This window comes from Poecilia reticulata, linkage group LG1 (assembly GCF_000633615.1).
Source record: "Poecilia reticulata strain Guanapo linkage group LG1, Guppy_female_1.0+MT, whole genome shotgun sequence".
Taxonomy (NCBI): domain Eukaryota; kingdom Metazoa; phylum Chordata; class Actinopteri; order Cyprinodontiformes; family Poeciliidae; genus Poecilia; species Poecilia reticulata.
Window position 1 is genome coordinate 6182881 of NC_024331.1, and position 19522 is coordinate 6202402.

The 19522-nt window shown below is 37.8% G+C and overlaps 1 protein-coding gene across 1 annotated transcript in view; it reads left to right on the forward strand.

The window, feature by feature from the left end:
• Positions 1–324: 324 nt before the first annotated feature.
• The window catches only part of lpar2b (lysophosphatidic acid receptor 2b), a 20830-nt gene continuing 1632 nt past the window's right edge, over positions 325–19522 (forward strand). The window contains exons 1-5 of the mRNA XM_008426284.2: positions 325–550; positions 689–820; positions 12119–12563; positions 13991–14485; positions 15513–15757. Coding sequence (XP_008424506.1) covers positions 12311–12563; positions 13991–14485; positions 15513–15757 — 993 coding nt within the window. The 5' untranslated portion in view covers positions 325–550; positions 689–820; positions 12119–12310. The remainder of the gene's footprint in view (positions 551–688; positions 821–12118; positions 12564–13990; positions 14486–15512; positions 15758–19522) is intronic.

Genomic DNA, 19522 nt, shown 5'->3' on the forward strand with positions numbered 1-19522 from the left:
CTGTGTACTAGTTTCTGGCTGTGATAGCTAAAGCTCCGTGTTGAAATGTTTATGGTTGATACGTCAGTGTTTTTTCTGGATTTTTCATTCTATGCTATATAGAGAGGTAAAAGAACTAGGCTATTTGTGAAATATGTGTGGGTTGCGTATGTCCTGCTTGTTCAAATGGATCACAACTAACTTCGCTATGACATTCATCTGCTTCCTTGGCCGACCATTATCACTAATAATCCACCTCCCACGTTCATCCTCAAATTCCTCGCTTTTCCTCCTCACGTCGCTCACTCCTCAGCGCGTCTCTGATTGGCTCGTCCAACCCGTCGTCACTCAACAGGGGGGACAGCGACAGGCGGATACGGAGCTCTCAGATTGGCAGAGGCAGCGCAGAGCTCCAGGTACCGCTCCCTTGTGAAAGAGAACCGGGCTGACAGAGAGCAGCAGCGGCAGCGCAGGAGAGTGCCGCACCCTTTCTGCTCCTCCTTAACGGATCAATGCAAGCAGGTTACACGCGCTGAAAACTACCGGAAGAAGCAGGAAAGTGCCAGTGGAGGTGACGGTGACCACTTTAAAATTTTTCTCAGAAGAAGAAGAAGCAGCTGAAACTGAGCGGCAGTGTAGAAACCTCCCACACAGCAGTTTCTGTTGAGTTTCGACCCACTTCTTTTTTTTTTTTTTTTGTTTGTCTCAGTGCTCAAGAGGCGTTCAGAGCCCTCAGGTGATCTCAGATGTAGGTACACTCTGACCTACATTAGAGTTGAACAACTCCATGAAATTTGACCTGGATGTACCTGAGGGACAGGTCCATAGACGCAAGGAAAAGGTGAGTTAATACTTATTCTTTTTTAAATTATTTTCTCGTCCGTAAATTAAATTGTGGGGAGAAACTTTAAAGTGGGGTTGAATAAAGCGCGCGCGGACAGTTTAATGGTGTTTGAAGGTCGAAGCGCTGAACTGAGTCTGGACTTCATTACAACCTGAACATCTAATACACCGTCTTAACATGCTGTCTGTTTAAGCCAAAGCAGCAGTCAATTCATAGTATTAAACGCAAAAAAAACCCCGCTTGTTATCTCCTGAGATAAGACGTTTCATTTTTGTTTCTTCCTTCTCCCGGATGAGTCTTGCACATTCCGCCAAAAGACAACACAGCGATCATACAACTGGTTGAGAAAGACAGGGATCTGTGCACTGTAAAAACTGTTTTTAAAGTTATTAAACGAATCTATTTAAATTAAGCAAATTTAGCTCAGACATTTTGCATTATTATCATGATGACTCTTACAGGATTAGCTAATTTAGTTTAATAATAAATCCTCACTAAGCGTTTTGATTAGAATCTATGATGATTGAATCAACCATTAGCCATTATCTTACATTGTTAGAGAACTGTAAGGCTGAGCCTAATGGCCTATCAATGAAACTATTCAAGCTTAAAATAGCATCTCGATGTGAAGGTGTTGCTGAAGCACAGATGCCCCCAAAACAACAGAAAATTAAAAGTTATTGGCTAGTAAAATCCTGATGGGTGAATCTCTACTTACATTAGTTGATCCTGGTTTTGACCACCTCCTGATAGGTCTTATTTGCTCATCTCAAGACATTTCCTTTCAGAAGATTATAGAAAAGAACTGCTTTAAATCACACGTTTTCATAGCTGATTCTTTTCTTTAAAAAATTCCCAAGTGGGTAAATACTAAAACTGTCGCCAACAGCTCCTCTTTCTACCTGAAATCAAAAGTTGACTTTATATGTACAAACTCTATGACAGTTTGAAATGTCAAAGTTTGCAAAAAATAACCAACAACAAATCTGTACCTCTCCCAACATTGATAACTAAAAGAAAAAAAAGTGAACACTGCTTCTTATGAATAGCCACATAATATTTATTGCATAAGATCCTTGACAAGAAGTGTGCCTCGTTTTTATGTAAAGTAGCCTTGTGTCTAACTAACGAGCTAAATCATGCCTCTGATAGATTAACCGCTGTGGCCTCTTTTCTTGTAGAAGGGAGAAGTCACTTAATCCTTTCTTTGCATAATTACATAATTAAACAGACGAACCGAGCAGCTACGTCAGCTTTCTGTCACTACAAGAGGGAATAGTCCCCAAGAGATGCCAGATGTCAGACCCCCCGGTGAAGACTAGCAGAGTCCTGGCCGTTCTGAGGAGTTTCACAGAGAGAGCCGGCTGTCTCTGGCGCCGAATTTGCTTTGCTGTTAGAGACAGGAGGAGGGAGAACAGACCTGGGTGTGGCTCCTCACTTTAATGACCGGTTTGCATTCGAACTGGTGTTTACTGATCCAAGATGGTTCATTCACACACAAATGCAGGCACGTGATCCACAGAGAAATCTCGCAGCCATGCAAATCCTCGGAGCCACATAAGTGACACGGTGGACTCGGCGTGGCCATAAAATGTGAAGTTTGGACGTAAATAGTTTGAGTTTGAGGTGCAGGAAGATGTTTCACTGCTGGTATAAAAATAAAAAGTTATATGTGAACATACGTATACATATTCATAGATTGTTAGTGTTCAAACCACCGCAACGTGGAGGAAGAGTAAGTAAGTGACGGGAAGCGGTGAGGGTGTCTGAAGTCGGGGGTTGTGAGGTATTTGCTATGTGACCCTTGTTTGTTTTTTCTTCTGCTCTGAACTTCCCCATTCGTATTGAGTGGATTTTTGTCCAGCGTTCTGTGGAGAATAAAGGTAGCTTTCATGTGCAGCTGATAGGTGTTGAGTTAACAATGCTGTTGTTTTGTTTACCCTCCATGTTGACTCTCTTTAGGTGCTGTGGGATTTCCCAGCACACCCTGAGGACTTGTCGTTAATTTTAAAATGTCTATCTAATAGACTGAAGAAAACCTTTTCCTCAATGCTGCTTCATTTATCTGTTTCAGTTTAGAATATCCATAGTTATGACTATGTTATGTTGTGACTAGAATTTTGAGGTGCATGTTTTCTTTTTTTCTATCTTTTGTTGAGACAGTTTAATTTTACGGTTATCATACAATAACATCCCTTTGCCTAATTGTGAAACTGTTTAGATTTAGCTGATATTTTTATTTAGGCATAATTAGTGTGGTTTCCTTTATGACACATAACTATATTTGGAAATTGGGGGACAGTAATGGACAATATTTATATCTGAATTCTTTAGAGAAATGCGATTCCTAGTTCTGGACATTTTGAATGGATTCAAAGGGTTCAAAATTGATTGTAAAATTTGTTTAAGTTTTAAGTCTTTGCATATTTGTGAATATATTGTACATCACATTATACGTCCACTTGTCCTGACAGCTAAGCTAAGGTTAGCTTACCTTAGCTTAGCTGCTAAGCTAACCTAAAACTGGTTATTTTAGGTTAGCTTACCAGCTAACCTAAAATAGCTGCTAAGCTAACCTTAGAATTTAATACACAAACCTGTTTTGTTTAAATATGTACAAAAATAGTATGGAATTTGATACAGTATGGAACACTATAAAGTTGTTTTAAATAAATGTACTAGTTATTTACCCTGTTCCTCCTGTCAGTCACATAACTTGGACTGGTTTCTGAATCGAAAATTGAAAATGGTTTCTTAATTGTGACCATAAAAATCTGAATCAAATGGCTGGACACTAAAATATCCGCACCCCTAATATCTAGTGTTGAGTCTATTTGAAATTTGTGACAGATTAATAATCCCTTGTGTTTGCAAATCTTTGATTCATCTATAAAAACTACAAACCTTTGACAAAGATTCATTAGGCTTTTACTTTTTTCTCTCACTTAAGTGTTCCCCATCTAACATATTTTAAGATGAGACAAATATAACTTTACTGCATATTCCAAAACTGTTTTTGAACAACAAACTCATGCAGTCATGTGTGGAAAAAGTATCTGCCCCCCTAGTTAAATCATCAACCACCTAGGTTGATTCATTTGCTTCAGTTCCATTTCGCTAAACCTCAGTTAGCTTCCTTGTTATTTTCCAGCCTGAGTGAAACACTCGTCATATAACTCTGTTTTCTTTTTAAACCGTTTTGTTTTTCTGTTCTTCCTCTGAGTTTGATTCGAAACACTTGATTGATCCCGAACACAGCTAACTTGGTCAGTGACAGCATGCACATTGAAAAGATGTTGTTGTCCTCATGAGCTGGCAGTGAGTTGCATGGTGAATTGATGGATCTGATAAAGGTTAGATTTTTGAGCTTGTTTTTCTCTGTGTGTTTGTTCTGTATCACACAGATTATATCTCTTACCTCAGCAGCAGCACACAGAGATTGACTGACTGTCTGGTCTTGCTGTAGTGTTTGTTTTTTTTGTCAAAGTGTAACTGAAATATTTCATGATTTATACTTTTACTATCTGCACAGCAACACTTTGCTGTTCCCAGACACTCTTTATTGAATGTGGTGTGTGTGTTGTGCATGGTTTGGGGACAATACTGACCTAGTTTATCAGCCATTTGCTACATTGGCCTTCCTCTTGTTTTTAGCTGGTTCCTAGTGGGTCTGTGTCACCATGACATTCTTTTGGCCCAACAACTTTGAGTAAAAATGGTCATTTCTGAAAATGAGTGGAGGAGTGAATCATTCCAAAGCACTCTGTATTATTTCTTCTCCTTTGATGTTTCTTGATATTTCAAGGTATTGAACTGCTACAATAAAAGGGAGTGACTGCAGCTGTGTTTCCATTACAAATGAACTTTGTTCATATTCCTCTGATGCCAGGAAATCTCAAATAACATGCGCAATTAAAATCACACACGAAAAAGGTTGTTTATGCAATAAGTCATTAAAAATGTTTGCCGTTATCTCCTACCACTTGTAGGAGTGGTAGGAGATACCACTCCTCCAGTAATGACATCTGTGGTAACATCTGGTGACTTGTGTGACGCAAAACAAGGTGTTTCCATTTCAGTTTTGCGAAATACGCTAATAAAACTGAAATGAAAACTTTTTGTCAAAAAAACTTTTCGAATATGCATCAAGCACATTTATTTTTGTAATTCCAATTTGTGCAATTTCACAGTCAATGGCAACGCAGCTAGAGACGGACTTGTTACAAAAGCATTTTTGGTTCACAAACTAAAAACCATAAACCTCAAAGACTTAAATACTTTAACTTTTTTTTCTCTGAATGTTAAATTTTTCTCTTAATGTTTTTGCATTTCTGGAGCAATTGTGCATATTGTGCTGCTGATTAACTTTTGACTGGTTGTGTGCTACCTTGTTTACCCTCAATGTTGACTCTCTTTTAACTGTACCAGTTGGGTACATGGCATGTAGCTAATGCAGGAAAAGTGGTATTTCAGTGCCACACTGATAGGGGGCAGTGCTGAGCCAAACAGACATGACAGGCAACAGGTGCTCTTCTTCTACACATCGAAAAGACTGAAAACAATCTGAAAAAACAAAAATACAGTAGGAACAGAACTGTCCAAGGAGTGTCTCTTTAGTTGCCAGATTTTTAAAAATGAAAGGGAAATGGAGAGGGGACTTTTTTTTTCTCCAAAGATTTTTGTGGCAAATTACAGGCAGATCTTTTTTTTTCAATGACACATTCAAATAAAAACAATGTGACCTTATGTTAATTTGTTTTTCTTGCTGTTACATTGTTGAATTGATTAAAGCATAATTAAAAGCTTTAATTTGTTATGTTCAAAATTTAAATATGAGCCTCTATCTTGAATTTTGTATTTGTAATTCCGACTCTGGGGGGGAGTACATGCAGTCAAACTCAAGAATTAAATATTCCTCTTAGTATAGTTATTGAGTTTAAAATTTTAATATCATGACAATGCTTGGAAAGAGAGTGGCATTCCTTAAAACTTTAGACATATTCGCCTAACTGAACCGTCACACCAGGCAAGGAGAGAGCATTAATCAGAGAAGCAGCCAGAAGGCCAGTGGGTACTGTGAGGGAGTTTCAGTTCTGGTGTCAGGGACAGGACACGTATTAGTCATGTATTCCACTATACTGACCTTTATGGAGGAGTAGCAAGAAGAAAGTCATTTTTAAGAGGAAGATCATAAAGGATATGAGAAGTCCTGTTTAAAGTTTACTACAATTCAATGGACCACAGACATGGGGGTAGGGTGATGAGACCACAGCTGTTTACATTTAAATGTAATACTGTGTGTTAACTAATACCACRAGGCACTCTGAAAACACAACAGTCTCACTGAAACATAGTGGTGGCTCTATCATGCTGTGGGATCTCCAACCAACAACGGTGATGGATTTTCCATTTTTAGACGCTCTCTGTCTCAGTCATATCTGACTGACCTTCACATTGGTCTGTCTTGAACGAGCTCAATAGATTACCTTAACTAACCTTAGTTGTGGTTGTAACAAAGTCTGTCGCAATAAACCATAAATGAATCATGATAAATTAAAACGAGCTTAATCTTTTCCACTGATTACCGTTTTTTGATGGGCAATTTTGTTTGCAGACTTGATAATCAACTTCAGTTGTTTTTATTTGTTTTTTTTATTTATTCACTTTTGGTTGGTGTTTCATTTTGTTCTGTACAAAATTAAGACTTTAATAAAAACTTTGAGAGGGGAACTTGCATTATTATGCCATTATCAATACATTACTAGAAAATGGTCTTAAAACAATAGTATTATTTGTTGTGATAATTACAGGAACAATTTATCACCCAGTAAAATTTGTAATCTTGACAGGCCTAGCTGGAACATGGCCAAAGTTTGAAACAGGTTAAGAGGTTAAGAGGCTGTTAGCAGCTCAGCAAACCACATGCAGCAGCTTTCTATTAATGTACTTTTTTAAAATAAATGCATCAATATAAATAAATAAAATTAGTGTCGCTACCCTTTAATCTGACTTGACCTCCAGCTAATATTGTAACTGATAATGCAATAATACTCAGGCTGTTTTCGCGGCAAACTAGTTTCAATTTCTGTACTTGTTTTTATGAAACGCAATGTCTTCAAGTTGAACGGTTTAGCTTTTTTTAAATATATATTTTATCTGAAATTCAGCTTCCTCTTTTATGTTCTCACACTTATTCTCTGACACTAAAGACATAATTTATGATTCATGCTTTCCTGTGTTTTTTGTTACTTCTGCTAAATTAAGAGGTAGGATTGTTCTGTTTACCACAGCGTCCCTCTAAATGGAGTCCCTAACACTATCTGGTATAGAAGGTCACAGTGAACTTTGAGAGCCAAAATATGTTCTAGCATCAGGACCGTGTGTGTGAGTGTGTGAAAGTTGCTCTGTGTTGGAAGAATGTAATTAATTAATGAAACATTTTTTGTCTTTCCTCATTTTATGAACCCTTCTCATGTCGTCAGTTTTATAATTTAAGTTAGTTTTCAGCTGACCCCTTAACCATCTAAGGATCAGCATTGCCTTACAGAAACAAAGAAAATGTATCTAGCATTTGAACTAACATTACGCTGTTGTGAGATGTGAGTTTGATCCGTTTTTTTCAGATCTGATACATCTTTATCATCACTAAAGTTGTGGATGTCGGTTATATAAGAGCAGCTTCAAAGACAACGGTTTGGTTGGTGCTTTCACTTCCTGCTGCAGACTTCTACAATCTGCAGTCACGCTTTCGTTTAGCTGAAATACTCTGATTTTCCTTCGTCTCAGGTGACAAACAGGACTTTGAATCTTGCAAACACAGCAGGACTTATTTTTTCAGAAGTTTCCAGTTGTGCAAATGTACATACACAGTTAATAACTTTGACTTTCTTGCAGATGCATTGATATTTGWAGACTGTACTGGGATAATAATCTGCTATTTTGCAAGTACAGCTGTTGTACATCAGATATTCAAGTTATGGTGCCTACTGACGGGTAATAGGATGATGAACTGATAAGTGTTGACCACAGAGAAGGTAAAAGGCCTTTTGGCATGTGAGGGCTCATATTCAATCTCTTTTTGCTAACAGACAGAGATTTCTTAAAGCTTTTTATTACTGGCTCTGCCACTTCATGCTTCCTACACTCTTTGGAGTGCATGCTGTTACAGCAGGAAGAAGACTAAAGGTTGGTAGATTTAAGTTTTTAGGGGAGGTATAGATGTAAGAGGTTGTTTAAAAACAAGCTATGCTTTCATTGACATGTCTGTAGTTCAGGCAAAGAGAGAGAGAGCAGCTGATGAAAAAAAGATTGAATGGATGATAAAGTTACTCTGTTTTGAAGCTTTTAAATTCTGATATGAAGAATAGATTTTAGATAGAATTTTTATTATATTTAAGAGGACACCAAACAATGGCACATGGTACTGGGGACTAGTAGATTGGGAAATGTTGACTGACTTTTGGTAATATGAGTGAGGTTTTGGGTTTTGTTCTGAAATTATGCATGAAAACTGCAGTTTTAAATGGCTATAATGCTTAAAAGCTGTTTGGAACATGAGAGCCATAAGAACGTCATAAATTTACCATGATAAATGATGGGCAATACAATAACTCTGGCTATACATTATGCATAGTATAGCCAAAGTAAAACGATAAGTCCTAAATTTAGATTTTAAAATGCCTGGATTTGTAATAGAACAAAAATCCAGGGGAAGGTTATTCTAAATCTGGGGTGCTGCCACAGAAAAGGTTACAAATCACCCCAGTGTTTTACCCTTGATCTTGGGGTGTCTAACAAACGTTGATCAGACGACCTCAAAGATCTCCCAGAAACAGAAAAATTGACAAGATCTGATAAATAAGCCTCTGATGAATAACCAGAGCCTTAAAAAAGCAGGTATTAGAACTGTAAACTGGTTTCTGTAATGAATAGGGCACCAGTGAGCTAGTTGGCTTCATGTGTTGAATTCTTTCAAATAAAAGAGAGACAGGCTCCATCTGCTCAAAAACAGCTGAAACGGGACAAACAGGTGAATCAACAAGTAGTCAGTTGTGCAGATGCTGCTTTGCCAATAAAGACAGAAAGCTCTTTCATATCAAAACACTTTCATTAGCATCTCCAGGAATATGCCTAATTTGTCTTTCCTCCATTTTTGTTCAGCTTTATGGCTGTCCCCTGAGTGCTTGGTGGACAGACCGCTAGTCCATAAAAGCAGCAGAAAATTGCCCAATTGTTGCCAGTGCCGGGATCCTGCAATTAAAAACCTGCTGTCTACATCTTTTTTGATTGGACGTGGAACAACAAAATCAATAATCACCGGGAAATTGTGTGAAATGGCAGATTCAGATATTTCCCAAAAAGGGAGATGGCTAGTCCATAGAAGTCACGAGGTCTAAAGTGTGGCCGAGATGATGTGTTGGTCCATTTACTACCAGAATCACATCAAGAGATGACAAAAGCCTTCAGGATTCAAGGGCTGAAGGATCTGAAGAACATGGATATTAAAGTCTCCATATATTAGAAAATAATCATTGGTAGGAATACAATCAGCTAAAAACTGCTGTATGAAATTTTTATTATATTTAAGAGGACACCAAACAATGGCACATGGTACTGGGGACTAGTAAGTTCAATAGCAAACAGCTGCAGCTCAAAAGAAGAATAAGACTAAACTACATCAAAAGTTGTCTCGGAAAAACTGTAGAAATGCCACGGCGTGCCATTCACAGAGCTAACATGTACCCCAGATTGTTCGTAGACATCTTCTACGTCTACAAACAATCTGGGGTAAATTGGTCTGTACACTTGTAAATTCATCCCACTTCACACACAGAGCAAATTTAGGATACTGCTGTCTCTCCTGTCCATATTTCTTGGCATTAACTTCCTCTTGCACATTTCTCCTCAAACTGGTTACCTCAGATAAGAAAGCTATAGCAATGCATGCATACCTTTATCTTTTGTTTTCTAAACATATTTGATCACCAGAGCAAGAGTAATGATTTTCTGGGTTTCTGCAGGTTTGGTAGGTTCAGTTTAAGGCCTCAGACCACAGTGAAGGAGCTTGTTCTGTCTAAGGTGTGGCCGCATGATATAAGGAGAATATATTATCAGCATGCGCAATACTCATAACCGCAAACAATTGTTTGGAGCGCTATAGTTGTTGGCTAACATAGGCCAACTGTTAAGGCCTTGCATTTTTCATGTTAATGTAATATTGAGCCAGATAGAAAGTAAAAAATCTGACAGTGGAAGAAGCCCACATCACTACTCAGACCAGATATGATGAAGCATTTGCCTTTCACCAGCTAAAGTATACCTGACTGCTCTGTGGCAACAAGGAATGAGCTGATCTTATCTAGTAATTGTACTGCATCTAGGTTTCGTTGCGCTATTTGCTTTTGTTTTTAAATTGCTAAAGCCAAGTACTCACCTTTTCTTCTGTGTTGCTGCTGTTTGTAGCAGATCGAACACAGAGCACATGGTCTTAATCTCTGAAACAAAGTACCAGAACCAACAGAAACCAGGTTGTTTTTCACTTATCTGATCAGCACATATACTTTGTTAATGATATGTAATTTTGTGTGGATCCTCTTCTGTGTCCTGCAATGCAGAAGTAGATTAGGAGAATTCTGATTAAAAAAAAAGTCTAAATTCTTTTTATTTATTTATTTTTTTCTTCAGTGACCCTCATATTCTTTCATACACTGAAGTTTACTGATATTCTACTCTGTATTTATTTTTTTAATGTGGAAGTTATTTCTCTCCTAAGACAGCTTTCAGGTCATATGCGGGGGTTTTTTGTAATATTTCATTCTCATCCCCCCCTTTTAGTCTCCTCACTTCTTTCTGTTTTTGATTTGATGCTTCTTTCCACACACACTTGGTTAAGGAAGCTGATCACTAAAGATTCCTCCCTGCGAATGTGCGTGTGTGCGCGTGTGTGTGTGTGAGAGTTTGTAATACCTTGTGGGGACCATTTTCCTGACACTACGTTGTGGGGACCCACTGCTCCTTGTAGGGACCGAAGCCTGGTCCCCACAAGGGGAAATGCTGTTTTTTTTTTTTTGTCAAGGGTCAGATTTAGGACTAAGGTGTGAATTGAGTTTCGGATAGGGTTAGGTATGTAATGGTTAGGATAAGGGTAAGGCTTAGTCTGTAGAAACGAATGGAAGTCAGTGGAAAGTCCCCACAAAGATAGCCCTGCAAACGTGTGTGTGCGTGTGCATGCTGAGTGCTGGATGTTTGGATTGAGATGGAGTTACATAGTTGGATTGCGTAATTACGAGGCGTGCCTCAGCCTGCCAAGCGGGCTGAGCTTGGATCTGATGGCGCTGCTTTGGGTGTCAAGGGAGATTGGAAAGTAATGTCAGACGGTGTTCGTGACTCTAAATGCAAGTTTACTGTAAACAGAAGATTACAGGGGGTTCCGGGTCTCAAAGTGAAGATGGCTTCAGACCACGGTTCTGCTCGGAACCGTGGTCTGAATCGCATCCGTGAAGTTTAGTTTGTGTCATGTTTCTGTTAGGCTCATGATAGAATGAGATTATCTCACTGAAAAATATTGTGTAAGATGGAACATGGTATTTGTGCAAAAAATGTCAAAGTTGCATCCCATGATCGAATAATTTTTTTTAAGAGAAAAGCAACAATTATCTCTGCTGCTACAAAAATAAGCTAAGTGTGACAAACAGGCAAAAAGAAATAAATAGGAATTGGAAAATACACTTTTTCTCACCACTGCATTTCATAGTTAATATTAGTTAGCAATTTGAATCGGAAAATGATTGACTCAGAATATTATCTAAAAGATTTACTAGATGAGCTTGTCAGGCAAACTGCAAAGTCACAAATGAAACTCCTCCATTATTTACTCATCATAGTCTTTGTCTTATGTAATGTCATTTTGACATAACAAGCCTTAGTAACAACACATTTCCATTTGTTTGTGAATTGGAAAATTTTAGTAAAGTAGTATGTTTTCCTCTGGTAAAAAAAAATGTGTTCATGTTAGAATAGAATAGAATTCAACTTTATTGGTATTGCACATGTCACAAGTACAAAGCAATGAAATGCCGTAGAGAATTTTATCATTTTTGACCTTTATTTATTCTTTAAAACTCCATAAGGCCTGCATTTCTGTTGTACCCATTATAAAGACAATAAAGATCCAATTCTACTGATTTCACTGCTATTTTAGGATCAATGTACTAAATACATTAGTGTTAAAGTTTGTTTTATAATTAATGCTTCTGGTTGTCTTTCTAATGTGCTTTTTGTTTTTTTTATTTGCAGACTTTCCTGGTGGTGTTGGAGACGCCTTAGCAAGTGACGGCTTGGAACTTTGGATCTTTTTAGTCTGCCTTCCAACTCATGGCAAGCCGACCTCCAACCTGCCAAAGAGCACAGCTGTAAACGCTGCTACAATCTCTGGGCTCTATTGCCTGTCGACAAAGCATCCATCTTTTTCAAGTCTTCTCTGACGCCATGTCCAGCACAACTAATAGCATTACGTGCCACTATACCGAAAATGTGACTTTTTTTTACAAGAATAGCAATAAAACGATTTCTGATTTATGGCGCAAACGGGACTATGCGGTCGTCACTTTGGGGCTGCTTGTTTGCTTCATAGTTATCTTTTCAAACCTTTTGGTTATATTGGCCATTTTCAAAAACCGACGCTTTCACTTCCCCATCTACTACTTGCTGGGTAATCTGGCTGTTTCAGACTTGTTCTCAGGTAATGTCATTTTAGTTGTTCTCTCGTATAATTTTATTGGACTGATTAATTATTGTGAATTTTATGCAAGCCTAGGTGAAACTCAAATGAATTTAAGTAGATGTCTGCTTTTCCTAAAATACTGCACTCTTTATTTGGTAATTTATCTTCTATAAATGACTTCTTTATAATCACACCTTAATAGATTATTAATGCTGGAGGTAATTTATAAATTGTTGGATAAAACACCACTGATCTTTCTATTAGTATATCTCATCAAAGAAACTTCCACAAAATAACACGCGACATCAGAACTAAAAACGAGTCAAATTATAGGATGTGTTATTAGGACAGTATAGTAAATAATTATGTTTATATAGTTAATTGAATGTATATCATAAATATTTTCTTTAAATTTCAGCTGATGAAAATTTACATTTTAAATGTTTTAAACATTTAAAATTGCTTAGATGTTTTAAACAAACATTTAAAATTGTTTAAGTGTTTTAAACAAAGTTTAAAAATTGTGCTTTTCTTAACTACTATAGGCATAATTTAATTTTGAAATTAAAAAGCAAATTTAAAAAAATTATTTAATTTTAAGTTTTTATTAGAATAGTAATTCATTGTAATTAAGTGCATTAAGGTGAACTAAATGCAAAACAAAAGAAAAAATTATGAATTAATGGGTACAAGGCAGCCAAAAGTTTCCAGGTATGCAGTTATGCATGCCATGCTGACATCAGATGTCAATATATGACAAAATGTCCACTTAAAACCAAATAAATTATGGCAAATCTTATTCCACGATATGGTAAAGTTTCTACATTGTACAGGAGGAAATAAAGTGAAATGCTTGATTTCAGTATTAGGTGAAATAGAGGAGAATCGGGTTAAGGTGAGCCGTTTTTTATATTCAATGCAACCGTAATTTGGTAGCTAACTTGTATATCTGCATATATTTCAGAATGTTGTGCATCTCTTCAATCAGTCGGAATGAGTGTAAACATAACTGCTTAGATAAATGACTAAACGTACTCATGTGGTGTTGGTTTGTCAATTTGTAAGGAACCCTGATTCCTTCTAAATTCACAGTGGTTGGTCTTGGCTTAGTTAGTCAAGTCAACCACTACTACTAACCTCAAATTACATCAGAATACATTAAGTTCTGTGTTAAGAAACCAACCTCCCCTTGTCTGAAGGTTTTCATTTTGTGTTTTTCTTTTAAATTGGTTTTCTTATCCAGTTCTTCTGTGCATCTATGATAAACTTTGGCTAGTCTTGGCAAATAACAATGAATAAAAGAAGTGCAAAGCCTAAAGAAATCATGTACAATGGGTTTGTTTTCTGAAAGGTATTTGAAAGTCTTTCTTTGAAGAAACCCTGGTCTTCAAAAGCGATAACCATTTTTAGGTTGTGATGTAATTTCTTGCAAATTTTCTCCTCAGGCCTTGCCTACCTCCACTTGATGTTTCACACTGGCCCTTGGACCATAAAGCTAAGTCCGTACCAATGGTTTGTTCGCCAAGGGCTAGTCGACACCAGCCTCACGGCCTCCGTCCTCAATCTTCTTGCTGTTGCCATGGAGCGACACCAGACCATCTTCAACATGCAGCTGCACAGCAAGATGAGCATGCGGCGAGTTTTCATCATCATATTTTCCATCTGGGTGGTGTCGATTATTATGGGCCTTTTTCCCACCATGGGATGGAACTGTCTGTGCAACCTGAAGAGTTGCTCCACCATGGCGCCGCTCTACAGTCGCAGCTTCCTGTTGTTCTGGGCGCTTCTCAACTTGATTACTTTCTCCATAATGGTGGCCATCTACACCCGGATCTTTTTTTATGTGAGGCACAAGAGCAAGCAGATGTCTGAGCACACAACGCCGACCAGACACAGAGAGACTGTTCTCGGCTTGATGAAGACCGTTTCAATGATCCTAGGTGAGTCAGAAACGCATGTTAAATGTCTTCAAAATGAACTCAGAATTTAGTAAAATTATCTTTAAAATAGTGATTATTTCATCGATTTACTTGGTTTTCTTGGATACACATAAGTATTAAATAAATGCTGCATGTAGCTGGTATTGTTTTGAATTTTCTTTTATTATTTATTGAAAATCTCCTGGGAACTGAAAATAGTTGCACTTCTTTGTAAATGCCTCTACATGTCTGTGCTTGTCAGGGCAATCCTTGCTTCCCCAACATACCTGCATTCATGCCTTTCCTCTCACTCAGCTCTTGTTTTTTGCTGCCTTTCCCTCATTTATTTATTTTCTTCCAAATTTTCCCTGCTCCTTAAGAGCCATTGAATTCCTTAAATTTTTAAAAAGTGTTACAAGCCTTTGTCCTGTCACTCAGCAGCCGATTAACCTGTAAATTCTCGGGCCAGGCCCGGAGCTGCATGCATAATTCCAGTTCTGTTTTCAAAAGAGGTTTGGATGACAACCCTGGGCAAGCCTCAGCTTGTAGTCCACTCCAAGCATATGTGAACTTTCAACTTTGAAAAATTTGCATTTAAAACTGACTTAATTGGTGTCTTAAACCTGCAGTAGAAGAGGGAAATTTTAGCTTAAACTTAAAGGATAGAGCCAGGTGGCTGTGACCGCTGGGGGTTTGTTTGGCTTTCTGAGGAATGCATGACATGTTTAGTGCCCCAGTGCTTACTACCACATTGTTTTACCATTTCTGTACAGAGTTTGCATATATTAGTGCTCAGTGTGCCGCATGTGTGCACATTCCTGAGATCCCTAATCAAGTATTATGATAATAAAACCTGATCGTACAGACTAAACCCATTCCACAAGCCGGCATGTTCTGCATCTCTCCGCCTGTTGGTTGGTTGTGAGTCCGTCAGGGGATTTGTAGATCACACTGTCGCCTGGCAACGTCTTCACCTTCCCTTCAGGATAACGTTTGTCGATTTTTAAGTTGAGGATCTTCTATAACATCTTTGATTTCTCCTCAACAGGCCTCTTCGTGCTCTGCTGGACACCGGGTCTCGTTCTGCTGATGCTCGATGGTCTTGATTGCGAAAGTTGCCAAGTGCTGCACTACGAGAAGTACTTCCTGGTGCTGGCCGAGTGCAATTCTTTCGTCAACCCCATCGTCTACTGTTTCAGAGACAAAGATATGAGGAAAACCTTCAAGGAGCTTCTGTGCTGCTTGTGCCACCGGGGTCGGGGCCCGTCTGATAATGACTTTACCACGCTTGAGGTAATGTCTGAAACCAACGAAGATGTCAACACCAATCTCAAACAGAAAAGCTATTCAAAATAAAAACTGCTTTCGTTTTCAGGTCAGATATCTTAGCCGAGCGCTGCTAGTAACTTTTGGGCAGTTTGATTGTGTCTTAGCCCATTTTACTGGAAAATCTAAACACCAAAGTAGAAATGTCCAAGTACAGCTGAAGTACAAGCAAAGAAATCTCTCCAGGATATCTGTTTTTACACTAAACAACTTTGATAATTTACTGTAAGTACTTTTAGATTTTGGATTAGGGTCAATAGAATGAAGTCCTGACTTATAGAAACCCAACTAAACTGAAATAACCTATTAATTTGAACAATAAGAAGCAGATGCTAACGTTAGCATTGTTAGCGACTAACAAATTTTTTGTTCTAGCAAATTTGTGTTTTATTGTTTTAGAAGGGAGCTTGTAGAGGGTATCTGGTCTGAATAGCCATCCAATATAAAAGGTAATATGCAGTTATGACTAAATTCTAAACAGGCTGATTTTTATATAGCTTTGCTAGTTGTACTGACCACTGAAATGGTTTTTCACACTGGCTTTCACTCATTTACACATTCATACACCAATAATCATCATATTGCAAGAATACATGCTAAAACACGTTAAAACCCCAAATTATGCCGTAAAATGACTTTTTTGTCTTGGCTGGAAACTTCATGTTTTTGGCAACATTGGGTTTATTAATTAACTTTTAATTTTTTGTAATTCAATTCAATTTGTCRTTGCTTTTGCACCAATAGGTAGTCTGTAGATTAAGTTAGGCTTATTTTCTTCTCATTTTAGTTCATTTGTAGTGAGTACGTTTTAGTTGAATCTATGTAGAGTTGATGTTTGATCTTTGATTTGCTTTACTTTTTGTTTCCACATTTAATCTTAAGATTTTCATTTCAAATGTAAGCGTGCGAGATTTGGTCTTCCTCTGGTCACGTTAGTTCACTTGGACGTAATCTCCACGTGGCTGACGTCATTTCTTTTTTTCTCATCAGCTTGGCTGAAAAAAACCCACAATAAATGTTTTTCGTTTGGAGGCATAAAATAATGCAAAGATTATGTTTCAGTCGCAAATTCTTTGATAAAATTGCGAAAAGCAGTTTCACAGTGGAAACATTGACTCTCCTCTGAGAAGAAGATGGGTGTTTCTGTTCTTTGTAAGAGAACAAAGAAACAGCCTGAAGGCTTTTCAGTTTTAGCATAACTCTCCACCTGTCGCCTCGCGTTTAGCCTCATTGTTGCGATCTGTTCATCCGCTCCGTGGACGACCTGGTCCACTTCCCTTGGCTCCATGTTGTTCACCTGTTTGCCTGATTTGTGAAGCGTCCAAGCCCATTGGCCTTTCTGTAAAGTACGTGTTGAGATTTTGCATCTTTGTTGACTTTTGTCAATGCTGCTATGATGCAGCAGGATAGCATGAACCCATGACAGACTATATGGTTTGATAGGAAAACAATTATACATTATGCCTACTGAAGTCTGCTTTTCTGTCAGTTGATATGCATCGGTAAGTAAAACAGGTTTCTTTCTGGAGGCTTCTAACAGTGGGGAGGTTCCTGTTGTTCACCGCGAACATGCAGACGTCACCTTGTTTATTTTCAGACCTTTGCGGATAAGATCAACAATAAGATCTTGGAATCTCATGGAACTTTACATCCATCACTGCCATGATTTTTAATGACTTATCTCATAAACAAGCTTATTCATAGGAGATTTTACTTTTATTTCTTATTAAATGGAATTGTAGTGTTTTTTGTGGGTTTTTTTTTTTACATTAGCAGAATATAGACAAAGATTTGCACACATTTGCAATGGAAACTCAGCTATTTTGAGTTTCTTTCAACTTATTTTGTACGCGGAATGTCCCCCATCCACATTTTTATCACACCTGCAGGCTCGCTTTCTGCATCATGTCTGCATGTTAGAGTGCTACGCTCTAGGCTTTTTACCATCCCAGTGATCTTCTGTACGTTCAGTACATTCTATTGTCGACATTCAGTTACTCTGCAAGTACCGACTGGCCTCAGTAATTCACTGTCAGGATTAGTCAGACGGCCTTGTAGTGATATTTCAATCCGCATCTCTTACAGTTCACGTCGACCTAATTCAATAAACATGTTTTCTCCCAGCAGAAAAAGTCCAGAGAGACTTTGATTAGACCTTTTAAGGGCTTTACTGCTTTGTGCTCAAACCAAGCTTCCTTTTTTTATTTTTTTTTATTTGCTAAACTCACCCAAATTCCTGGAAGCATTCCTCTGCCTCATGCTAATGTTACTTAGTTGTTCGTCACCACAACATTTCTGCCTCATCAGTGCAGTGTTTATGACTGTGTGTGTGTGTGTCTGTGTTCTTTTGTTGTAGTGTCTTAACTTGATCCAGATGTTTACGGGGTTTTATACCAGGTCACGCTTATTGCCACACATCCTCTGACTTGATACTCCGGCATGTGCGTTGTAAATATGCCCTCACGCAACACAAGCAGGAAAATGCAGTCACACGTATATCGTCCGTGTCCACGTAAGAGCGCCAGGAGAATATTTTCTGTGTTTTTTGTTGTTGTTGCTCAATGTCCAGGCTGGACAAAGACGAATATCTCTTGTCCTCCGTTGTGCTTTTGTTGGCAAGATCTGCACTCCCTCATGCAATTTAAAGAAAACTGTAATTCATTTATGACAACCACATGTTTGTATAGCCGCACAAGATCATTGTCTATATTTCAGTTAAGTCATTAACACGCATATATACTTTATTTAATATAGATATTTTAGTGATGGTGCTGGGATTTCATTTTATATTCATATTATTTTTGTAAAAACATTACAATTATTGAAAATAAATGTCCAACATGGCTACGTGTGTTTTTATTTCAATGTCCGCCTGCTGTGTTTGGTTAGGACTTCTTTTGTTACATATATAAATATCTCACACTGAAGTCGTGCAGTTTATTGAAAGAGATTTTAATTTTAAGATGGTTCACATGTCCGCTGTGAATCATGGTAGTGGCAGCATCATGCAGACGCCACGAAAGACTGAGACGGACCCTGAGACATTTGAACCTCTAGATTAAATTATATCCATGCTTTTGAAAGTCCAGATCCAAAGCATTGTTGAGAATCTGTGGCGAAACCTTTACGTTTGTTTCAAAGATGTTCTCCTTCCTCTCTGACTGAGTTTGACAGGTTTTGTGAAAAAAGAATTACCAAATTTATTTCAGTGTCTTCATGTTCTAAGCTGGTATAAACGCCCCTCCAAAATAAACAAAAAAAAAAAAAAAAGTTGTAGTTGTAACAACAGCAGCAGCAGATGATTCAGCAGGGAGGGGGAGGTGTTGAATTCAAACTCACGACAATGTTTTGAAGTTTTTATTGGTAAAGCAAATGAAAACCAGTTCCATTTTGCTTTCCTTCCACGTCGCAGTTTGACTTTACATTTGTCTGTCACATAAAATCTGCAAAAAAGGAACCAAAACATCTGGTTGGTAAATTTTAATGTTTGAATCTTTTTTTTTTTTTCTTTTATGTTTTGCTGCAGCAAAACAAACGCACAGCTCAGTGAAAACAATAACTTTATTATCTAATGAGAAACACTGAGGATGACAAAGAACTTTAAAATGTCTGTAATCTGTTATTCAGCCCATGATGTTCAGCCAATCTCAACTATTTTTGGTTTTGTTCTCGTTTCAGTCAAATTTGGTTCTGAATCCAGATGCGGTTGGATTAGTTTTAATATATATATAT